The 21,923-nt window shown below is 42.0% G+C and overlaps 1 protein-coding gene across 1 annotated transcript; it reads left to right on the top strand.

Annotated features, from left to right (window-relative positions):
- The first annotated feature begins 857 nt into the window (after positions 1-857).
- On the top strand, positions 858-21,070 carry DAZL (deleted in azoospermia-like). The gene is made up of 10 exons (XM_015407861.1): positions 858-911; positions 6,411-6,502; positions 6,865-6,916; positions 7,778-7,844; positions 8,117-8,247; positions 11,163-11,240; positions 11,995-12,045; positions 17,372-17,476; positions 20,260-20,358; positions 21,017-21,070. The coding sequence occupies exons 1-10, from the start codon at positions 873-875 to the stop codon at positions 21,068-21,070; spliced, it is 768 nt and encodes a 255-aa protein (XP_015263347.1). The 5' UTR covers positions 858-872.
- Positions 21,071-21,923: the final 853 nt, after the last annotated feature.

Here is a 21,923-nt window from a genome sequence, read left to right as displayed (position 1 = left end):
AGGATGAGGTAGCTGAGAGGTGTGGGGGGAGGCCCAGGCTGCGGTGGGGCTTGCCAAGATTCTCGGGAGTTCTGTGGCACCATTTTGTCGCGCGGCAACGAACGATTGGGGGAGATCTCTCCGCCGCACGCAGATCCTGGGTCCGGTTTCTCCTGGTTGGCGGTTTAAATCGCGGGCCAGGAGAAGCTTCCCAGTCAGGTCCGCGTGCGATGGCGAGAGACCTGCCCGCAGCACGCAGATCCTGGGACCAGCTTCTCCTGCGGCGCGGGTTAACTGGCGACTTGACAAGGGGTGGGTGGGTGGGAAGTATACACTTGCCACTGTGAAAGCCATGTGGATCAAATAAGAATCTGAATTGTTCTACTCAGACTCTTGAAGATCAGGATCCTAAAGCTTCAAGATTTTGTAACAATTCTGAGTGTCAGGGTGTTGGGATGCAGTCGAAGATGGCCACTGAAGTTATAGTTGGTTGTTTTTTTTAAATACACCATGTTAAGGGTAAGATGTGCTCCTTGGTCTCTGATGCAACCTGCTTAACTTGAAATTAAAAAGTTTGCAGTGGTCATCTGTGTGGATCTTCATGTTATAAACAAGATTAACATGAATATTACCATAGAGAAATGAGCATTTTGATTTAATCCTGCATAAGCAACATGAACATGAGATGGACATGCCATTTGAACCTTTTCTACCACTTGTGCTGGAAGAATGTAAATGGTTTTTGAAGACCATGACTTTTTATAACTAATGATATAAAATGTGTTTTGCAGTCTGTTGCGAATCAAGACACACAGAGTGCAGGCATATCCAGAGATGAAAATGTTCAGTTGCCTGCAACAAGCCAAGGTTATGTTTTACCTGAAGGGAAAATCATGCCAAATACCATTTTTGTAGGAGGAATAGATATACGGGTACGTAATTGTTTCAAAGTGTTGTGTGTTTCATGGGGTCCTGTATTCAGTTTGTTTAGCTTTATAACCCATTCCATGAAGACAGAGTCAGGAGGATACTGGATGATCTTGACAGGCTGAAAACTGAGCTAAAACAAATAAAAAGAATTTCAATGGGGATAAATGTAAAGTTCTGCATTTAGGTTGGAAAAATCAACTGCATAATTATAGGATGGGGGAGACTTGTTTGTGGCAGTAGTATGTGTGAAAAGGAGGGGGTCTTAGTAAACCGTACACTGAACATGAGTCAGTAGTGTGATGTGGTAGCTAAAAAGGCAATATGATTTTAGGCTGTATCAACAGAAGTATAGTGTCCAGATCACACAAAGTGATGATATCTCTTTACTCTGCTGTGGTTAGACCTCACCTAGAGTATTGTGTTCAGTTTTTGTTTTTTTTAATTTTTATTGGGTTTTTAACACATAAATAACAGAAACAAAAAACCAAACAGACACAACACACATGAATCCCTCCACCCACCAACCCCTTTCCAATTAATAGTATACTTCACACCACATTCATTAATTAATTACATTTCTTATAACTGATCCTCACTTCTGATCAGAACTTTCGTTAGCCCACAAATCTTTCCAAATCTGTACTTATTTTCATAGCTTATTTTGCAGTAAATTATATATTTGTCATCCTGCTAGGGTCCTTGTTTCCATTTACAATTTCAGGTACCCATATACAAGAATTATTGGAACACCGATATTAAGTCAATTCCATACAAAATATTTCATTTCTAGTCCCTTTGGAGCACACTATTGACTAGGACTGTAGCCTGAATTATACCTTGTCTTCAGAAGGAAAAGAAACACCAGCTTATAAAAACAAAATTGTATTACTATTCAAGTTCATATTAAAGGTTGTTTAAGTCCTGTTATATTCTTCAAAACCTACAATCCCATTGTTTTCTACCAACCCACATCAACAACCCGGTGTGATGGCAAAGTTATCTGTTTCATTCCTAAGTCTCTACTTTCCCATAATGCAGTACCGACTTGCCAATTAACAAGCGTGCCAGTACATACAAAAAAAGCATAGCATACAGTTATCAAATATCAGGCATACCAGTACGTAAGACAAACAGGTGGTGAAGTTTCTTCTGGTTTTCGTTATTTTCGATTGTATGTCGCTGATCTTTGTAAACTTTGCTTTTTCCCAAGTTTTTTAAGTCCCAGCTCCGAAGTTTCCCGTGGTTGGAGTCTTTAAGTTTCTTTAAACCCTTCTTGACTCTTTGCCTCTTCTTCTTTCTCCTTTCTTCCTTATTTCGCAAATGTAACAAGCATGTTTTTTTATCCAGTCCTGTTTCCACACTTTCTTTTTCCTCCATCTTATTCAATAAATCCGGCTCCATCTTGTTCAATAGATCCGGTTCCAGCGTCTTTTTCTTTTTAGCTTTGTTTGGGATACATTGTTGCTCTCCCTCCTGTTTGATTCGCTGCAGCTCGTTTCGCTCTCGCGATTCTTTAGTCTGCTCTGACACGTTTTCCTCCTTAGTGGGGGGGCATTGCAAACTCTTCTCCAAAATATTGTCCCACATTTGATTAAGTGTTTTGTTTAATTCCGCTTGCAAGGCTTTTTGAAAGGCTTTTTGGAAGTTATCGGATCTAAGCTCTTGTATTATTGAGTCCTGTATTATCTTGGACACAGAGGTCGTCTCCATTTTCTAAAAAGTTCACTTCCGGTTTCTCCGCGTGCATGCAATTAAGTAATTAAACAGTACACCTTCTAACACTTCTTCCACTTTTTGGTGACAGTATTGGTAGCTTATAGTAGAACCCACAGGCATTTTTCCTTACCCCAGTCCTCTTTTCATTCGTTGCCCAAAATGGTTTATCGGCCGCTTCTCTTTGCCGGAGGGGGAAGAAATCATCGGGGAAAAAAGGGGGTATTTGGTCCCGTCTTGCACTTCTGTAGGATCGCGTAATGTCCCTCGGGGTGGCGTGGCAGCATGGAAATAAACTTATAATCACCAAAAAGAAAGTGGTTTAAAAGCACGGCTGGTCGCTGCTTGACGGGAACATGGCGTCCATGTTCCCATTCTCGGTGACGCTCCTGCTTCGGGGCAAACCGGTCACCCCTCGTCCTTGCCAGGGAAACGGGGGGGCCGGTCAAGCCTCATGCCCTTGGTCTCCCTCCAGGAGTACCAAGCGGGGCCACCCCCTGTCTCGGGGGGGGCTCCGAAAGAGCGCTCACGAGACGGGCTTCCCCGGGAGCTCCCAGAGACGTGCCCGTGGCGCAGCGCCGCACCGCCGGAACTCGAGTATTGTGTTCAGTTTTGGGCACCACAATTTAAGAAGGATATAGACAAGCTGGACCATGTCTAGAGGAACGAAATAAACTTGCCCAGCTCCTTCAACCTTTCCTCATAGGAGGGGTCTCCAGACCCCTCCTATGAGGAAAGGTTGAAGGAGCTGGGTAAGTTTAGCCTGGAGAAGAGACGACTGAGAGGTGATATGATAATCATCTTCAAGTACTCGAAGGGCTGTCATGTAGAGGATGGTGCAGAGTTGTTTTCTGTTGCCCCAGAAGGTCGGACCAGAACCAGCTGATTGAAATTAAATCAGAAGAGTTTTTGGCTAAACATTAGGAAGAACTTCCTGACAAAGCGGTTCCTCGGTGGAACAGGCTTCCTCAGGAGTTCCTCAGTGGGTTCGTCTTCTTTGGAGGCTTTCAGACAGAGGCTAGATGGCTATCTGACAGCAATGGTGATTCTGTGAATTTAGGCAGGTCATGAGAAGGAGGGCAGAAAGTGTTGCCTCAGTGCTTAGTTCTTGTGGCTCTTTCTTACACGCCTAGGGAAATGCTGATCATCACCTTGGGGTCAGGAAGTAATTTTCTCCAGGCCAGTTTGGCTGGAGATCCTGGAAGTTTTTTTGTCATATTCTGGGCGTGGAACAGTGGTCACTGGGAGAGTGGAGGGGGAAGTAGTTGTGAATGCCCTGCATTGTGCAAGGGGTTGGACTCGATGACCCTGGAGGGTCCTTCCAACTCTGTGTTCTATGATTCTGAAGGTAGATACCTTTTCTCAATGAAAGGGCATTTCCTTCCTATATACTGTCTAAATTACATGAGTCTCCCTGTGACTGCCTTCTACAAAGGATGGAACAGTGTCACTCAAGTGATATGAAAACAAACCATTCAGAATGTCCATAATCTCATATAACAAAATTAGTGAGACTGATTGGGGGGGGGATTTAAAAAATATATCAAAGAACAAATACTAACCCGGTTTGTCAGCACACTTACCAAGATGCCAGTTCCTGTGATTGGAAGTAGTTTTATTAACTGTTCCTTATCTCTTTTTTTTTTTGGGCCCCCTGGAGGGTTTTTTTTATTGCACTTTTAATAGACTATAAACTACAATGAAAAATTGGGAAAGGGTAACTACATCTAGGGAGAAAGGAAAGAAAACCGCTAGTAACTAAAACCCAAGTATAGGAGATCATAACAACAGTTTATATAAATGTTAATCTTAAATTGCTAGTATTACTTTGAACATAGTCGGTTATGCTAAATTTTATATCTTTTTATCCATTGATTTAACTGTTTAAGAGAACCCCCAGACCATCCCATAATAAAACTAAAGCTTTAAGGCACAATTCAGAGTCCTTCATCCTTCATTTTGTCTTATCTTTTCTATGTACGTTTGGGGGCAGCTGCCCCCTTATCGGAAAGAGAGTCCTCGTCGGAAGACACAAAGTCCAATTTGCCACTGGATTTGCTGTCATCTTCCTTCTCGACCTCGGCTGTCTCTCCCAGCTGCACTCTCAGGAACTCACGTGCTTTGGAGACAGAATCAATCTTTTCCTTTTTGTTGTGTAGTTTGAAAATTACGTCTTCTGGAATTAACCATCTGTAGACAATGCTGTTTGTTTGTAGAAAAAGGATTAAATCTTTATATTTCTTTCTCTTTTGCCTTATTTCAAATGTGATGTCTTTTAGAATCCTGATGCTATTGTCCCCGATTTTCAAGGGTGTTCCTGTAGTTCCTTTCAGGATAGGATCCCTTGGAACCGTAGAAACAAATTTGCTTTCTCCATTTGCAGCTGTAAAAGTTGTGATTTTTCCGAAGCTTGTTTCTTTTCCAGCTTTTGCACTTTTTTCTTGACTTTTTTAGCCGTTTGCTCCATTATGTTTAAATTCACAGTCAGTTGGAGCTGCTGAGTTGCAAGATTCAAGGTTTAGAGTTGTCAGCTGTTGTTTGATGTTAGTCATCTGGTCCAGCAGAGGGCACAAGGAATCTGCCAACATTTTGGAGAACTCAGTGACCTCTTCCGGTTGAGGGCTCATGGTCCCCATGGTTTCACTTTTGCTGGTTTGTCTTTCTCTGCCCTCTTCCCCGCCATCTTTATGGATTGTTTACTTTTATGAAAACTTGCTAAAGTCTCTGAAATATGCCCATATGCTTATTTGCGCTCTGGTAAGTCTCTCAAAACAGATTTCAATGCTTTTTCTTCTGCTCCCCCCTTAGTATTTCATTGTTTAGTTCATGCGCATGGGAGGGGCCCCTCCCCCGCTCGCTTTTCTCGCTGTTCCCAGGGGGTAGCTTTCTTTTTAAATTCTCATATTCGCTTTAACCCGACTCACTGTTCATTGTTGGTCATACAATCTTGCTCGGCACACGTTCAAAACGCTCGATCTCCGACGCTTGTCCCGGTCAGTGGCTCTAGATCCATATGGACACTCAGCGGCAGGACCGTCGGGGTGGAGGAGCACCTCAATTCCCCAGCTTCACGCTGGTGAAGAGTCTACCCCTCAAAAGGCCCATGGCTAAGAGCCTTTTGCCAAGGTTCCGGGGGGGGTAGCGACCCGTTGCCCCCCCTCCTTTCCACTGGTGCGCAGATCACATCTCTGGGAGGTCCGGGAGATGCGTCAGCCAGCGTGTTGCCATAAACCGGAAGCCTTTAACTGTTCCTTATCTGATGGACCTGAGGTTACTTTCTAGAGTCTGACACAAACATTTTGTTGATACAATTAATATATTTTGATGTCATTTATTAACACGAGGGTAGGCAACTTTTCTGGCCCAAGTGCCAAAAAACCTGCAGTGTCTACTTCTGAAGGTGTTGGTGTGCCAGATGACAAAAGGGAGGGGGAGCTGAGCCCCAGAGATGCTTTCAGCACCTGGGGGTAGTTGCTTTGGTCCCCTGGGTGGGTTAGCCCTGTGTGCTGTGGTGTCTGTCCCATTGTCCAGCAGTGCATATGTGCTGGGGATAGCCAACCCTTTCTCTTGAATATTCTTAACCAGTTGTTGAACTTATATTATTTTAACTCTGTTATAATACATGCAGAAACACTGCTTGATTTCTGTTGCTTTGATAGACAACCAGAATTTATCTGTGCTTGGGATAGATGAATTGGGAGGAGCTTATTTTGCTTGGAGAACAATAGTTGTTGGATTAATGATATTTTAATAGAGCATACTTTTGTATTGTATTAATCTTACCCTAGATGGATGAGACAGAAATTCGGAGCTTCTTTGCACGATATGGCACTGTTAAAGAAGTGAAAATAATCACGGATAGAACTGGTGTGTCCAAGGGGTGAGCAGGATGTTGGTTTAATCTTTTTTATTTTATTTTTTTAAAGACCAACTAAAATAGCTCAATACAGCATGCAGACTTTTGATTTCTCCAGAACCCTTTATCAGGCCAGGGGTGATTTCCCCCACCTTTTACTAAGGATCACAGTGGTTACTTGATTTTTTGGATAAAATGTGATTAATACAAGGAGTTGATTAAATTGTCAACATAACATGTTAACCCCTTTGGGTAGTGAAGGGCGGGGTATAAATCCAATTTTCTCTTCTTCTACTTGCATAGATACTTCTAGTATGTAAAGCAAGCCTTAGCTAGTGGAGCTCATTCTTCAAAATGTTAAACTTAAATTTGGGTTGCCTTTGCAGGTATGGATTTGTATCTTTTTTGGACAACGTCGATGTACAAAAAATTGTTGAAGTAAGTTAATTCTACCTGTAGTGACTACATTTAGTTCTAAATTCATTTGCTGTTTTATGAGGGAAATGTATGATAACAGTTCAGTTGTATAAGCCTTGGATAAAGCATTGCTTTAGAGTAGGGGCTTCTTGGGTGGACAGTTAACACATACAACGCAGGTAGACTGACTGCGTTCCTGGAACAAGTGCTTAATTGCTTTGCTTACCAAAACAGGTCTTCAGTCATCAGATCCTTCTATCTTTTTGACTTGTGTTTAGACTGCTACCTGGTAAAGTAATCACTCATAGCTTGTCTGGCTGTGTAGAAGTTGTTACCAAATATCAAGGAATGAAACCTCAAACCAGTACATCTCAAAAGATGATTTATTGATGTGTGTAGATCATCCTTGAAAAAAGGCTTGTGAATACATCTAGCAAAGATAATTGTGCTGGGGAAAGAAGCCTGAGTAACTGCTTTGCTAGATCAGACACATCTGGGCTCTTTGCCTGCTCAATAAATTTTTTATTGAAAAAATGTTGGGTAATTTACATTATCATTTTAAGACTACCAATTTGAGATTTTGTGACATGCATTCACACTGATGTTGGCTTCTATTTATTTATTTTGCCTGTATTGGTAACGGCTTAATTCTGTAACTTTTATTAATTTTCCTGAAGATTCCAGGTCTTAACAGAAAATACTAATGGGTAATGTACCATGTTAACAGGAGTTACAAGTGGCTTCAAAAGCAAATTCAGGTAGCTGTGGCAGATAATAGTGGCAGTAAAGTGCTGTAGCTTGCCAGTGCTTTAAACCCCATTGGTAAAAAAATTAAATATTAGTCATATAAAACAGACTTGCTCATGCATGCTTCTTTTCCAGTCCCAAATAAATTTCCATGGGAAGAAACTCAAGCTAGGACCTGCAATAAGAAAACACCCGGATTTATGTACGTACTGTTACTTTTGATAGCCTCTATGAAAATCTAGTCACATTATTAAGTTTTGTACCCTAATGTCTTATCTTTAAAACCAAATACTTTAAGCATTGAGAATGGTGCATAGTCTGGTGGTATATCTATTAGTGCTAGCTATAGTTTCTATAGAAGTGGGAATTCTATAGAATTTCTGTGCTAGCACTACTGATTTAGAATAAAGTAGGTTAAAGATTGTATTTTGCAAATAGACAAAGGCTTTGTCAACTTTTTTTTTATTTCCCAAGGTGCCTATCATGTGCAGTCTAGACCAGTACTTATTAATTCACCCACACCTCAGTTCCACAGTGTTTGGAATAACCAAGAGACATACATGCAGCATCCAGCTGTGATGAGCCCTGTAACACAATATGTTCAGGTAAGTCTTTCCTGTTGGGAGAGGTTTACTCAAACAGCACTCTGTGGTTAAATGTTATCTTTGTTACTGCAGATGCTTACATTAAATGACAATCAGTTGGATTAGAAGTTTCAGTTGCTTATATCATCTGGCTAGAGCCCTGTAACCTGTGATGCCTTTTACTGCTTTCTCCTGTGAATAAATGGGACTCTTGAGAGTCCCTTGTACTGCAAGAAGATCAAATCAGTCAATCCTAAAAGAAATCAACCCTGACTGTTCCCTGGAAGGCCAGATAATGAAACTGAAGCTCAAATACTTTGGCCACCAAATGAGAAGGGAGCACTCACTGGAGAAGATGCTGGGAAAGATTGAAGGTCAAAGAAGACAGGGACGGCAAAGGATGAGATGGTTAGACAGTGTCATAGATGCAACGAACATGAAATTGAGCAAACTTCAGAGGATGGCAGAAAACAGGAGGGCTTGGCGAGATCTTGTCCATGGGGTCACAAAGAGTCGGACTCGACTGTGCGACTCAACAACAACAAAAACAAGCACTGTTGTGCAGAAATATGGGATGTGCTTGCGTAATGTGACTTCTTCTGTCCTGGCTTACTCTAAATGCTCAGAATGTATTTCAGTTCAGGGTTACACAATAGTTGTATATTTCAGGTCTGATGACACAACTGTTGTGGAGTCAGCAGAGGTGTTCAGTATTCTCCCCCACCTCTCCCCACATTGTACTAATTTAATATCAATCACTAAAAGCCAGCCGAAACAGTGTAAGTTCTGTTTCAAATACACATAGGCTCTGAGTGTGTAAGATGAGCCCCAAGAACACCATTGTCACTTTTTCAATTTGGACTTGATGGACTTGAGTAGTAAAGAAAGTGAGAAGACACAAGAATCATCTCCTAGGAATATTGATCTTACTGATGAAAACAGAGACTTGGATGATTATTGTATAATGTTCTTCTTGGCTGTAATTTTTACATTCTTTTTAGCCTTGGGAAGCCTAGTTTCCCATCTCTCTCCCAAGTTCCCTTCCCTTTTGTTTGTTTAGTATAGTCTTGCTAGTTTGGCTGTAAGCCTGCAGGCAGGATCCTCTGTACCTTTGTATATGCTGCAGTATATTTTTAGGCATTTCTGCATGTAATGGTATGGTAATGGAGACCCTGAAGATGCAGCATGCTCCTGATGACTCTTCCTGACCTGGGGACAGGCTAATACACCAAATTGCTGTCAGGATCTTTGGGATACTTCTTTGTAACAGCCTTGTGTAAATTGTTTCATCAAATGAATGTTAAAACTGTGAAATAGAAAAGAAGCATGGTTGCATTTGCAAAAACTAACAATGTTTATTTCAGCATCAGTTTTTGTGTATTGAAGCTCATTTTAGATGCGTACTGAAAGGAAATAATTTTGCACGCCTTTATAGGGGAAGTCACAGAAAGGGAGGGAGGAAAGGGAGGAGTTGGTGGGAGAGAGAGGCTTGTTTTAAATCCCTTCATAAATCTTTCAAGTGAGTTGCATCACTATATCCATCTATGCTTATGGCCATTGCTAGTTCCACACTTCACTTACTGAGTGAAGAAGTATTTCTTCTTTTGTCTGTTCAGAATCTGCTGCCTGTCAATTTTATTGGGTGCTCCCAAGTTCTAATATTATGTGAGAGAAGAAAAGTACTGTCATCCCATGCATAATTTTACAAACTTCTATTGTGTTCCCCCAACCTTAGTTGTCTCTTTTCTGAACTGAAAAGTCCCAGATGCTTTAGCCTATCCTTATATTATTTTGGTTGTCCTCTTCTGCACTTTTTCAGCCCAGCAATATCATAGTGGAGATCTGTAACCAGAACCATATATAGTAGTCCAAATGAAGGCTGCACCATAGATCAATACAAAGGCATAGATCAATACAATATTGGCTGTTTGATTTTCAGTTCTTTTCCTAATAATTCCCAGCATGGAGCTTGCCTCTTTCCTTGCTGCCGGACGCTGAGTAAACATTTTCATCAAGCTATCCATTACAGCCCCAAGAGCTTTCTCTGCCAGTTCAGACTCCCACCAGCATATACTTAAAGTTGTTGCCTACTCACCCAATTTCTAGAGATCCTTGCTTTTCTGAATGGTTTTGTGTTATCTGCAGTCTTGGCCACTTCATTGCTCGCCCCCAGTTCCAGATAATTTATGAACACTGCAAGCTTGACTTACTGTCATTATTAGCTGCCACTTATCTTATTTCTCTTGTTTCATTGTAACAAGTCTTCATTATTTAGATAGATGCTAAACTTCATTAAACAGCCAGCAGTATGGAAAGGAAAGTAATATTTGATAGACGTAGGTGTATGTCATATGTATGAATAGGGCTGCTGCTTGTTCAAATGCTTTCCCCCCCAATTAGCTACTCTTCCAGAGTGAGTAATGATTTCTTCTAGGTAAGTATCTTGCTGTATGTACTGCTCTGTGTCCTGTTCATGCTGCTGTGTAATGACAGAATGTGTATAAAGAACACAGTCTGAAATAATGGAAATGATTTGATACTGTCATATTCAATATAAATATGGTAGGTATTTATGTATTTAAATGTCTAGCCTCCCTCTCTCCAGAGATGGTTGATATAAGCATATTGTTTTGAATCTGCTTTTCCTGATCCTTTAAGCTTGTGAATTGACTTGATACAAACATTCTTCTGATGTGTTGTTCAGTATGCCTTACATTCACAGTTGTCAGCACTATTCTACTTTTCATCTCATTTCCACGCCAGATCTGATTTATGTAAATGTTAGATACATAATTGTAGATATTGGCCTGTGAGCCTAGCATCTCACAGGCAGCAACATTGTCTTTAATAGTTTACAAACAAGGCAGTATTAAAAGTTTTCTTTGTTAAATTTGGAGGTGAAGCTTTTTCAAACAGAAGCTTTTCTGGATTTTCAGGCATATCCCTATGGCTCAACAACTTTACTGATTCAGCAACAAGTTCCTGTAGGATACCAGACAACTTACAATTATCAGGTCTGTATGCAGATATGTCAGTTCTGTAGTACATTTTATCCCATTCTTCCTCCAAGGAGTTCAAGATGGTATACATGTTTTCTGCTTCCCTGTTTTACAATAGCAACCATGTAAGGAAGGTTTATGCTAGTGGAGAGTGACTGGTCTGGAGTTCCCCAGCAAGCGTCATGGCAGAAGGGGATCAAGATACCCTTGATCCAAGTCTGATGCTACAGCTGCTGCACCACACTGGCCTCTAAATGTAGAAAGCTAAGCTTCAAATTAGACCTTCCTTAACTGCAGTGCAAAAATTTACTTTGTAGTTGTCAGAACTTATGAATAGATTTAGAGTTACATATTCATGGCTGGTGGTATAACGAGCAAGAAGAAAATGGTCCCAGTGCTTTGTTGACACTATAGCTTTATAAATGGGATTGGACTTACTAGTTCACTGCTGGTGAGGTTATCTATGGGACATGCTAAGTGGAGCAATGCCTAAATCCAACTTTCATGGCGCTATTTGGATTATAGTACTCCACCTGTTACTTGTTCCCTATTTCACTTAAGAGGAATCCAGCCATGTATGCTAGATAAATTCTCTTTGTGACGGTCTTTGTTGTATTAATGGCTTTTAATAAATTGGGTACATTCAGACTTAATGGAAAAAACAGCTTTTTCATACATACATTATTTTGAATCTGATTAGCATTTTAAGTTATTTGAATATTTCTTCCTGAAAATTGCTACATACTAACTTGCAACTTTGGTTTTTAAGGTTCCACCCCAGTGGCCTCCCAGAGAGCCAAGAAATTACATTGTGCCACCGGTAAGAGGACAGTGTTTACTTGTATAAGCTTAATTGCCAATCTAAACTGATTTTAAGAGTTCATATACTAAAGGACTGCCCAAATACTGATTTTAAAAAGTAAAATACTTTATCTGGAATGTGGACAAGTACTGGAAAATGGCAGTAAAAAGAATGAATGCAACTCCTGCATTTCAGCAGCATGTGCCCCAAACAACTTGGAAATTCAGGAGGATAAGATGGTTGAGAAAAAAAAATCTCTAGCTTGGGGAAAGGCTGAGAAAGTTTTTAAAGGTAGAAATGCACACCTTTGTATCAGGGGTGGAAAATGGTCAGTAAAATCAGTAAAAGTCAGGGTTTTTAAAATCTTGGTCATTAAGTTCTCAGTTTTTTAAAAAAGTGGTTAGTAAAATGAGGATTTTTTTTAATTGTACAGTGGCCAGCAGTTACAAAGTACTTTAAGGACTTTGTTCCTAAGAGTAAAAGTGATTTGGTAAAATCGTCCACAAAGTATAGAAACATAATTAACCTTTTAAAACATGAGACAATGAAGCAGAGGTGATGTTTTGTTGCACGAGTGCCCATTTATTTACAAAGTTCACTGGAGTGCTCCAGAATGATTTATTTATTTATTTATTTTGTTGGATTTGTATCCCACCCTCCCCTTGACAGGCTCAGGGTGGGTTCCAACAGTAAAAGTGCAATACAGTTAAAACCATTTTAAAACACAATGTAAAATAACATGACAAACCACAACACAACAGTCATAAGTACCATACCACTCTAATAAAAGTCAGATGCTTCAGTGGTTGATTATGATTAAGTTTTTGTTATAAAGATCTTTACATTTAAGATCCCAAGGACCCAGGCTACAGATGGAGGGGGCCCGAGGGGGGGGGACGTCCATGTCACAACCGTCGTCTTACGGCGTCCTCGTTTAAGGTGGGAGCGGTGGATTTCAGGAAACAGCTGTCCGTTTTCTCTCCTCAGAACTCGGCTAGTCGCTCGGAAGAAACGAACTTCCACTTAGTGACGCCTTTTATCAGCATGAAAGCTCCCTATCAGTGTTTCCGCACAGCTGATTAGTTCTTTGCGTTCATGCTAACCTCTTCCTCACCGGATGAGATTTCAGACAACTTTATTCCTTTTAAATGCCGCCCCTCCCACTTAAAGCCATAAGGCTCTCCCTTGTTTTCTCCCAGCGTTTTCTCTCGTTGGTCCCGCTCGGTGTTCTCTGCTTCCTCTTCTTGTTGTTTGGCCTCCTCTTCCTCCTCTCTCTTCTTCCAGGTGGTCCTGTTGTTGGTTCTTGCTCGTCCTGTTCCCCAGGTTGTGGTATCTCCCTTTTCTCTCTGACCCGGGTTGGCCTCTTCGTGCGTAGACAGGGGTTCCTGACAGTCCACTGCCTCAACCAAAAGCCCAGCGGAAGAGCTCCGTCTTGCAGGCCCTGCAGAATTGTAATAAATCCCGCAGGGCCCTGATCTCACACGGGAGGTTATTCCACCAGGCAGGGGCCAGGCAAGTCGGATGTCCCTGGGCCTCGGGACCATCAAAAGATGTTGATTGGTGGACCTCAGTGCTCTACGGGACTTGTATGGGGAGAGACAGTCTCAAAGCTATGCTGGCCCCTGGCCATATAGGGCTTTGAAGGTAAGTACCAACACCTTGAAACAGATCCGGAATTCGATAGCCTGCCAGTGCAGGTCGTGCAGCACTGGGCGGATGTGCGCCCACACAGGCGTCACTGTCAACACCCATACTGCCGCATTCTGCACTAATTGTAACTTCTGGAGCAGAGTCGAGGGCAGCCCCACGTAGAGAGAATGACAGTAATCCAACCTGGAAGTGACCATTGCGTGGATCACTGTCGCTAAGTCCCAGGAGGTGGTATATGGGGCTAACTGCCTGATCTGCCTTAGGTGAAAACAGCAGACCTGGCAGTGGCAGGGACCTGAGCCTCCATTGTAAAGGAGGCATCCAGGAACACCCCAAGGCTCTTTACATCAGATGTCAGGACCAATGGAGCCCCGTCGAAGGCTGGGAGCCCAATCCCCTGTCCCAGTCTCCCACGACTCAAATACAGGACCTCCGTCTTAGATGGATTTAACTTCAGTCGGCTCTGACGCAACCATCCAGCCACGGCCTGTAACGCCTCCTCCAGCTCTCCAGGGGCCATATCCGGGTAGCCGTCCATCCGTAGATAGAGCTGGGTTTCATCAGCGTACTGATGACACCCAAACCCATACCTTCGGATAATCTGGGTGAAGGGGTGCATATAGATATTAAATAACATACGGGAGAGAATTGCTCCCTGCCACACACCACATTCCAGTGGGTGTTGCTGGGACAGCTCTCCCCCAAACGCTACTCTCTGTCCCCGACCTAGGAGAAAGGAGGCTATCCGCTGCAAGGCAAGTCCCCGTATCCCAGTGTTGGCGAGGTGGTGGGTTAACACATCATGGTCAACCATATCAAACGCTGCTGACAGATCTAACAGTATCAGCAGCGCAGTTCTGCCCTGATCCAGGTGTCTCCAGAGGTCATCCACCAGGGCGACCAATGCCGTCTCTGTCCCATGGGCGGGGTGAAAGTCAGATGAGTCTTTGGTACATGCAGTGAACAGTGAATTAAAAATACAAGAACCATAATGAATCCTATTCGTAAGAGTTCAGCATCATTGTCTCTCGAAACCTTCAGTGGTGAGCACTGCATACCTGTGAGAGAAGTAATCAGTGAAAGTAGAATCTGTGACGAACTTAAAAAACTTTCTGAAAAAACAACTACTCTTTTTAAGGAGCGCAAAAACACATTTCATAGCATCCTGCAAACATGTTTTACTTCAGTCATCTTTGGACGAGCCCATCCTCAGAAGTCTTCAATGTTTCACTCAAGCACAGTGAGTCAAGGAAGGAACCCACAAGGATATAATGAAAGTAGCAGCAGTACTCCCAATGGATATTCCACTGGATGTGACTGCGGATGAATGGAAACTTCTTAGGCTCGAAGGTGAAACTGCCAGTGAAACTTTTTGCATAGATACGTACTGGAATCAGTTCTTTCAAAAGACAAAACCATCTGGAGAGCCAAAATACCCACTGTTTACCAAGGTGGTGAAAGCAGCATTATCGTTATTGCATGGTAGTGCAGACCTAGAAAGAGGGTTTTCAAAAATCTGGATACCTTTTGACCGATGAAAGGGCCAGCATGTCAGAGAGAACTTTAAAAGGCCCATCTGATGGTCAAAGAAACATTATATCATGTATACGAAAACAAGGTATACCATGTTAATATCACACAGGAGCTTTTACAGATGGCGAGAGCAGCTCATATTCATTACAAGCAATATTGTGATGAACAGCATGCCATTAAAGAGAAGAAGCAAAAAGAAAGAAAGGGAAAAAGGCAGAGGACTTAGAAAGGTTTAAGAAGCTAGACGGTGAAGAGGATAATATACAAGAGAAGGAAGCGAAACTGAAAAAGCTGAGACAAGAACAGAATGAGAAGAGGATGATTGCTTGAATGTTGCTAAGTGATACAACCAAAGGTGTAAAGGAGGCTGCTGAGAAAAAAATGCTTGCGAACATACTGCAGAAAACTGTTGAGAAACGGAAGTTTAACTACTTTTTTCAGCAAAAAAAGATCAAGTAAAAGCAAAGACAAGTCTTACCTTACAATAATTATATTTTATTCTCATAATTATTTTATGTATGATTTTTAATACGTTTTGCTGGGGTTTTTCAAAGAGGTGTGCGATGGCTGGCTATGGGGATGGGGGAGGTCAGATAATAATTTTTAATGAGGTTCCAGTTTTACTTTTTAAATGCTAAGTTTCTTGTGAGCTTTTGGTCAGTATCTGGCCCGTTCTTTTGGAATTTTGGTCAGTAAAATCAGTAATTTTGACCCTTTGACTAGCTTCTACCCCTGTAAACTAGAAAGTAAATAGTTTCTTTATTGGAAGACCCTAACTATTGGAAAATGCATTTGAGTTGAATTTATGTGCAAGGCACAAGTAGTTGCAAGGCCTTGCATCCTTGTCCTGCTGGCTCTTCCCTGAGCCTTACTAACGCAATTTCTTCCAATTTTCCGATCCATAATAAGGTTGCTGGTCCTTGCTAGGTGGTGCTTTGGCCCTTGGTCAGGTACTAGAAACACATGGCTTCCTGCCACTTCGCTGTTAGGCTCTTGTTCTGTCTCTGTTCCACCTGAGCCAGCCTCCAGCCCTCATTGCCTTTTTTTCACTGGCATGGACCTTGTTTGGGGTCCAGTGAACTTGATACATTGGGGGTCAGTCTTGAACCAGTATAACTTCCAATGTCAGGACCTATATAAGTGAGATGAGAAAACTTATTTAGAATGAGAAATTTGAAGGAAAAGGCGCTTGCTGCTTTTTGTTCCATATCATTGTCCCACCTGAAATTGCCGTGAGTTGTCTACCTTAATGAGAAGTTCAGTTCACTCTCCTCCTGTATCCCCTGGCTGGCATTGGTAGCAGTCGTTCAAGAGAACTGAGAACACCATCCGTATCTTCATAGTCTAAACTTTATGTCTGTATTCTCATTTCTTCCAAAACACCAATTTTAATTGTTAAACATTTCCATGGAAGAAATGCACAGGGTGGAAAATGTGATAATCCAGGGCCATCCTTAACTTTTGAACCCAGGTAGTCTCCCCCTAGCGTTCCCTCTAAGCTGAGTTAATGTGAGCTAGCTCACAGTTTTTTTAGCCTCCAGCTCACACATTTTTTGTCTTAGCTCAGGAAGGATGGCTCCAGAGCAAACTAATTTATGCAGTAGCCAAATCACTCGCTCACGACTTTAATGCCAGTAGCTTACAAAGTAGAATTTGTGCTCACAGGACTCCAGAGCTTAGAGAGAGCAACCCCACCCCATTCCAGTTTTGCTTGCTGTGCAGTAATGAAGCTGTCGCACAACTCCAGATTTTATAAAATAAGAATCAATAGAGCAAATGTTAAAGTGGCTGCCACCACATCAAAATGGACTTCTCAACCTTCAGAGTACCAGTAGGCAGCACAGAAGTAGAGCTTGGGGTTCAGACCCAGTCTGACTTAATGGATCTGGGAGTGATAGTTGTATGGGGGAGGGGTGTATAAGTACTAGAGATGCTGAAGGGGAGCAGGTGAGTGGTATTCTAACTTCTGGAAGACCTAGCTAGACATTTTTTGAGCATTTAGCTGGTGTGGAAGCATAGACAAATACACAACTCGATACATCTTTCTAATACAATTTTGGATTGCTTTTTGTTGCTAGCTTGCATGTACTATCTTCAGGATGCTTTGTTCTGTTTCTGGGATAGATAATACCTGTTTGCACTTATTTCATACTTTGCACAGGCTTATACCACAGTTAATTATGGTGGCGAAATGGATCCTGGAATGGATCAAGCAGAATATTCTATGGCTGATACAACCCAATCATGCACAAACAGTCCACAAAAGGTATGCCTAACTACTTCTGAGATTCTGTTTATATTGAAACAACATAAGAAGCCTGCTTGCTGGTATGGGGGGAAAACATAGGATGGGAAGGAAGATGAGTGTGTGGAAGAAGTGATATATGCAGGGCTATTTTTGGGCAGGAACACACAGGAACGGAGTTCCGGCTGGCTTCAGAGTTGGCCACGCCCACTACAGGCCTTCCCTCTGCATGCGTAGCTACAGAGGGAAGGCCTGGAGAACAAACACACACACACACCCGGCGACTTTGAGGCGGGTGGGGGGGGGCTGGAAGGATTGGGGATACATTTAAATGCCTCCCCTGGCCTGTCCAAAGGCTGGCTTGCCTGGGCAAGCCAAGGGAAGGCATGGGGGTGTGGCCTAATGTTGTCAGCTGTGCTGTCAGGGTGTGTGTGTCCTAATATGCTAATGAGTTTCTGCTGTTGGGTGTGGCCTATTATGCTAATGAGTTCCTGCTGGGCTTTTTCTACAAAAAAAGCCCTGGATATATGTACTGCTCGTCTTTTGTATTATATATTCATGGTCAGTTGTGAATTTCTGTTTCTAATGCTGGAAGCCTTAGGTCAGAGGAAGTTGCCATAGATTTCTGTCAAAGGATCTGGTTGCACAGAAAACCAGGCTTTTATGAACTATGGCAGGAAGGTTTGGAGAAGGTTTTTTGAACTTCCTATTTGAGCTTGTTGCAGCACACAAGGTAACTCTGGATCAAAGAATAAACTAGGCAATACAGAATTATAAGACTAAATTCCAGGAAGTCTCAGACTCTGGGAACAAAATCTTTCATGTGTCTGAAAGACCTATTTTCCTGGGAATCCTGAAATTGCAGGCTGCATACATTTGGTCTCTGTGGGTATTTGCAGAAGATAGGTTATATTGGCTCTCCATTTGCCATATATTGTACTTAGAACTCTGGCATTACAGATCATTTGTATCTCAAAGTAACATTTAATCATGGAAGAAGCTGCATTTTTGTGGCCCAGCTCATACACAGTAAGTAAACGGTTTGCTGCTGTTGTAAGCCAGTTTTTTTTTTGTTTCTACATGATGAACACAGCAATCAGTGGAAAACAAACATGGATTTTCATGAGAGTTCCGTATTTATTAGAAGGCAAAGTGATATTAAATGTTAGTAAGGCTCATGGATTCTTAAAAGAAAACTTCAGAGGCTGCTACTTGAACATTGGTTTACTGTATCAGCTACTTGAACAACCATATTGTGAGTGAAGAACTGTGGAAGAAATGTCTACAATAGTATTACTGCGGAGCTGCGGTGGCTCAAGTGGTTAAGACGCTGAACTGCAGGCTGTGGAAGGTCGGTAGTTCAGCAGTTCGAGACCCGGGTGCCGCATGATGAAGTGAGCTCCCATCTCATGTTCCAGCTCCTGCCAACCTAGCAGTTTGAAAGCAAGAAATTGCAAGTAGATAAATAGGTACCACTTCGGTGGGAAGGTAACAGCGTTCCGTGTGCCTTGGTGTTTAGTCATGCCGGCCACATGACCATGGAAACGTCTTCGGACAGCGCTGGCTCTTCGGCTTTGAAACGGAGATGAGCACCGCAACCCTAGAGTCGGATTCGACTGGCTTTCGAGCAAGGGAACCTTTACCTTTACCTATGTTGGTTTAATGCCAAAATGGCTATTGGTTTTCATAATAACTGTGGCAGAATGGGCCTGCTCAGGTCTGCAGGCTCTGTTCCACCCTGCCTTCCCAAGTTTTTCCCAACGCCTGGGGAGGCTTTTCTCTCTTTCCAGTAACCTGCCACCACTACCTGACCTTTGCAGGAATTACCCACTGGGGTGGGTCAGGACTCCCAGCTTCTCTTCCACGTTCTGAAGCCTTGCCTCTGTCTCCTGCTGCCCAGCGTCTGGTCACCACAAGGACTGTTTACTGCCTTGTGTGCCCCTGGCGGAATAGCCACTTGCCAACTGTCTGCCTTCCTCCTGGTGCTCCTTTTAAAATAGACCTCCACTGTCTTGGACACACTATGTGATACAGAGAACCACTTCCAGCATCAAAAATTATAAAGTATTTATTAAAAAGAAAATGTTCATAAGCATACTTTTAGCACAGCACCAGATTGAGCAAGGGATTAAAAAGAAATGGGTAAAATGTAATTCCTCTGCTCCTCTTTCTACACATGCCTTATCAGATGTTAAAATGTAGGGCAGGCTTCTTAGCTTAGGAAGTTACATTTCCTTGAAGTTTCATCCAGTTTTTCCGGCCAGTGCATGCTTAATGGCTGCCTCCTCCAGACCTCAGTTAAAAGTTCTGCCTGCTCTGACGGGTTCAGCACCCCAGGAGCTTCCTCCTTGCCCCCCTGAGTTTTTTCACCTGTCTTTTCCTCACCCATTGACCAGGTCAGATCAAGGAAGCTTTTCCTGAAGTCTCCAGAATTTCCTTCCTGAACTCTCTTGAGTATTTAACACCTCCAAATCTCTGTTACCTGCTTGGGGGGGAGATTGACCATCCCATTGTTTAGACCTATTAGCATTTGTATGAAAATGGACTGAGGTAAGTCTGGAAAGCAACTTCCTCCCTTCCTGCCTGTTTTCTGCCCAGAGAGGGTGGAAAAAACCCTTTAAAACTCAGAGTGAAGATTTTGCTCATTTTCAAACCTCCAAAGAAAAAATGCATGTCTTCACAATAACTAAAGATAACTACTTTTTAAAAATTCTCTAGATACCAAACTCTTTGCAGTAAAGGTCTTTTGTAGCACATGCAGTGTAGGTTATTGGTTATAAGCTAACTAAACTTAAATGTTTTAGAAATCTGTGGACCGAAGCATACAGACAGTGGTGTCTTGTCTGTGTAATCCAGACAACCGCTTGAGGAACAATATTGTAACACAGGAGGACTACCTTAAGGTATGAATAAGACTGCAAATTCTTAGGACCTAGGTAATAGACACAGCACAATTGAGACCACAATAGTTTCTAACTAACCCACTTCAAGCAGGTCTGAAGAGGTGGTGCAAATTTTCTAGATAAACCTATTGACCAATATTGAGTTTTATCAGCAAGAATACTTGCTGAGGCTTAAATATTACTAGTATCTCAGTTCCAGAGACAGTAATGAATAAAATAAAGACAGTGCAACAAAGATGGTAATAACAATACATACTATGCATACTATGCACAACTCCTTTTATATCCTTAATGGTTGCAGTATATTTTGGTGATTCAAATGCTGATTGCACTGAGGGCAGCTGTTTTGATGATGGCTATGGTCAGGTTCATGTGTCAACTCAAGAAACACCAGAGATTGCACCAGTGAAGTACAGATCTGCTTTAGAAACTTCAAATCAATGTGTGAAGGAGGAACTTGCTCTTTCTCCTCCATAGGGAGATGTATACAGTCCCCATTATATAATTTCTTTGTAAAAGTTACCTGTGCAACTGTTGTAACCCTTATAAGCATGCAAAGTTGCCTTGAATTGGATTGCTCTGAAGCAAGAAGTTAACTTCTAGGCATTGATTTTTTGGGGGAAATTAAGTTTTGATGTATTTTAACATTTTCATCTAGGAGAAGAGGGCGCATCATTTCAGAAGGAGCCGAGCTGTACTTAAAAGTGTTTGACTTAATGATACTTTCACAGAAGACCTGAAGTATTGCTGCGGTATCTGTCATCTTTTGAAATTACAACTTGGAAGTCATAGCAAGCAGAAGATGCTTGACAATTATGTAGCCTTATCAGCAAAAGTTGCTTCAAGTTGAAGTTTGTTTGAAGTTGTATGTTACCTATTTCTAGATGTATGTTTTATCTAGTTGAGAATGTTGTGTTCTGTTTCTAAAAAAATTCTTATGGTTGGAGTTCATACTGTTGGCTTTGTGTTTATATTTAATGTAATATTTTACTGCATGTTGGCACTTAGCTGTTTCTTACATTTTAACTTTTTACTAATCTGACTGCTACTAACTACTAAGAGTTCTTGGCGAAGGTGGTTGTTTTAAAACTACTTGAATCAGTGGAATAGACCTCAGTTGCATCTCAATTAGTGCCTTAGCCACATTCTTGGTACATTTGCCAATTCAATCAGTGGGGACTTCATTGCGTAACTTGGTAGACTTAGAGTTGGGTCCAGTGGACTGTTGGTGCAAAGACTGTGAATCTGTCCTGTGTTTCCCTTCCTTCCCTCTAGTCCAAGGCACAGATAAGTGGATAGCTGCATGGGTAGAGGCTGCAGTGAGGAAGGGGAAGGGGTGAGACCATCCTTTTTTTCTACCTCTTCTATAAGTAGGTGTTCTTCACATCTTATTCCTCCCACTGTAGCCTCGACCCTCTAATCCACATGTGTCGCATGAATCAACTTTCTTATGGTGGGGAGGAGACACAGGAAAGAGCTGGGAGCAGCAGTACCTTCCACTGATAGATGACTTGATTGAACCCTTGGTTTAGATGTACACTATCCCTTTCATCGGAAAAGTGTAC

The sequence above is a fragment of the Gekko japonicus genome, unplaced genomic scaffold, assembly GCF_001447785.1.
Source record: "Gekko japonicus isolate JY-2015 unplaced genomic scaffold, Gekko_japonicus_V1.1 scaffold3604, whole genome shotgun sequence".
Classification (NCBI taxonomy): domain Eukaryota; kingdom Metazoa; phylum Chordata; class Lepidosauria; order Squamata; family Gekkonidae; genus Gekko; species Gekko japonicus.
The sequence above is the reverse complement of the archived record's forward strand: the minus strand, read 5'-3'. Positions and strand labels throughout refer to the sequence as shown.

Coding starts and splice junctions, on each gene's coding strand:
- DAZL (XM_015407861.1), top strand. CDS start 873: ATGCCAAATACCATTTTTGTAGGAGGAATAGATATACGG. Junction 7,845..8,116: donor AAGAAAACACCCGGATTTAT/GTACGTACTGTT, acceptor TTATTTCCCAAG/GTGCCTATCATGTGCAGTCT. Junction 8,248..11,162: donor CTGTAACACAATATGTTCAG/GTAAGTCTTTCC, acceptor CTGGATTTTCAG/GCATATCCCTATGGCTCAAC.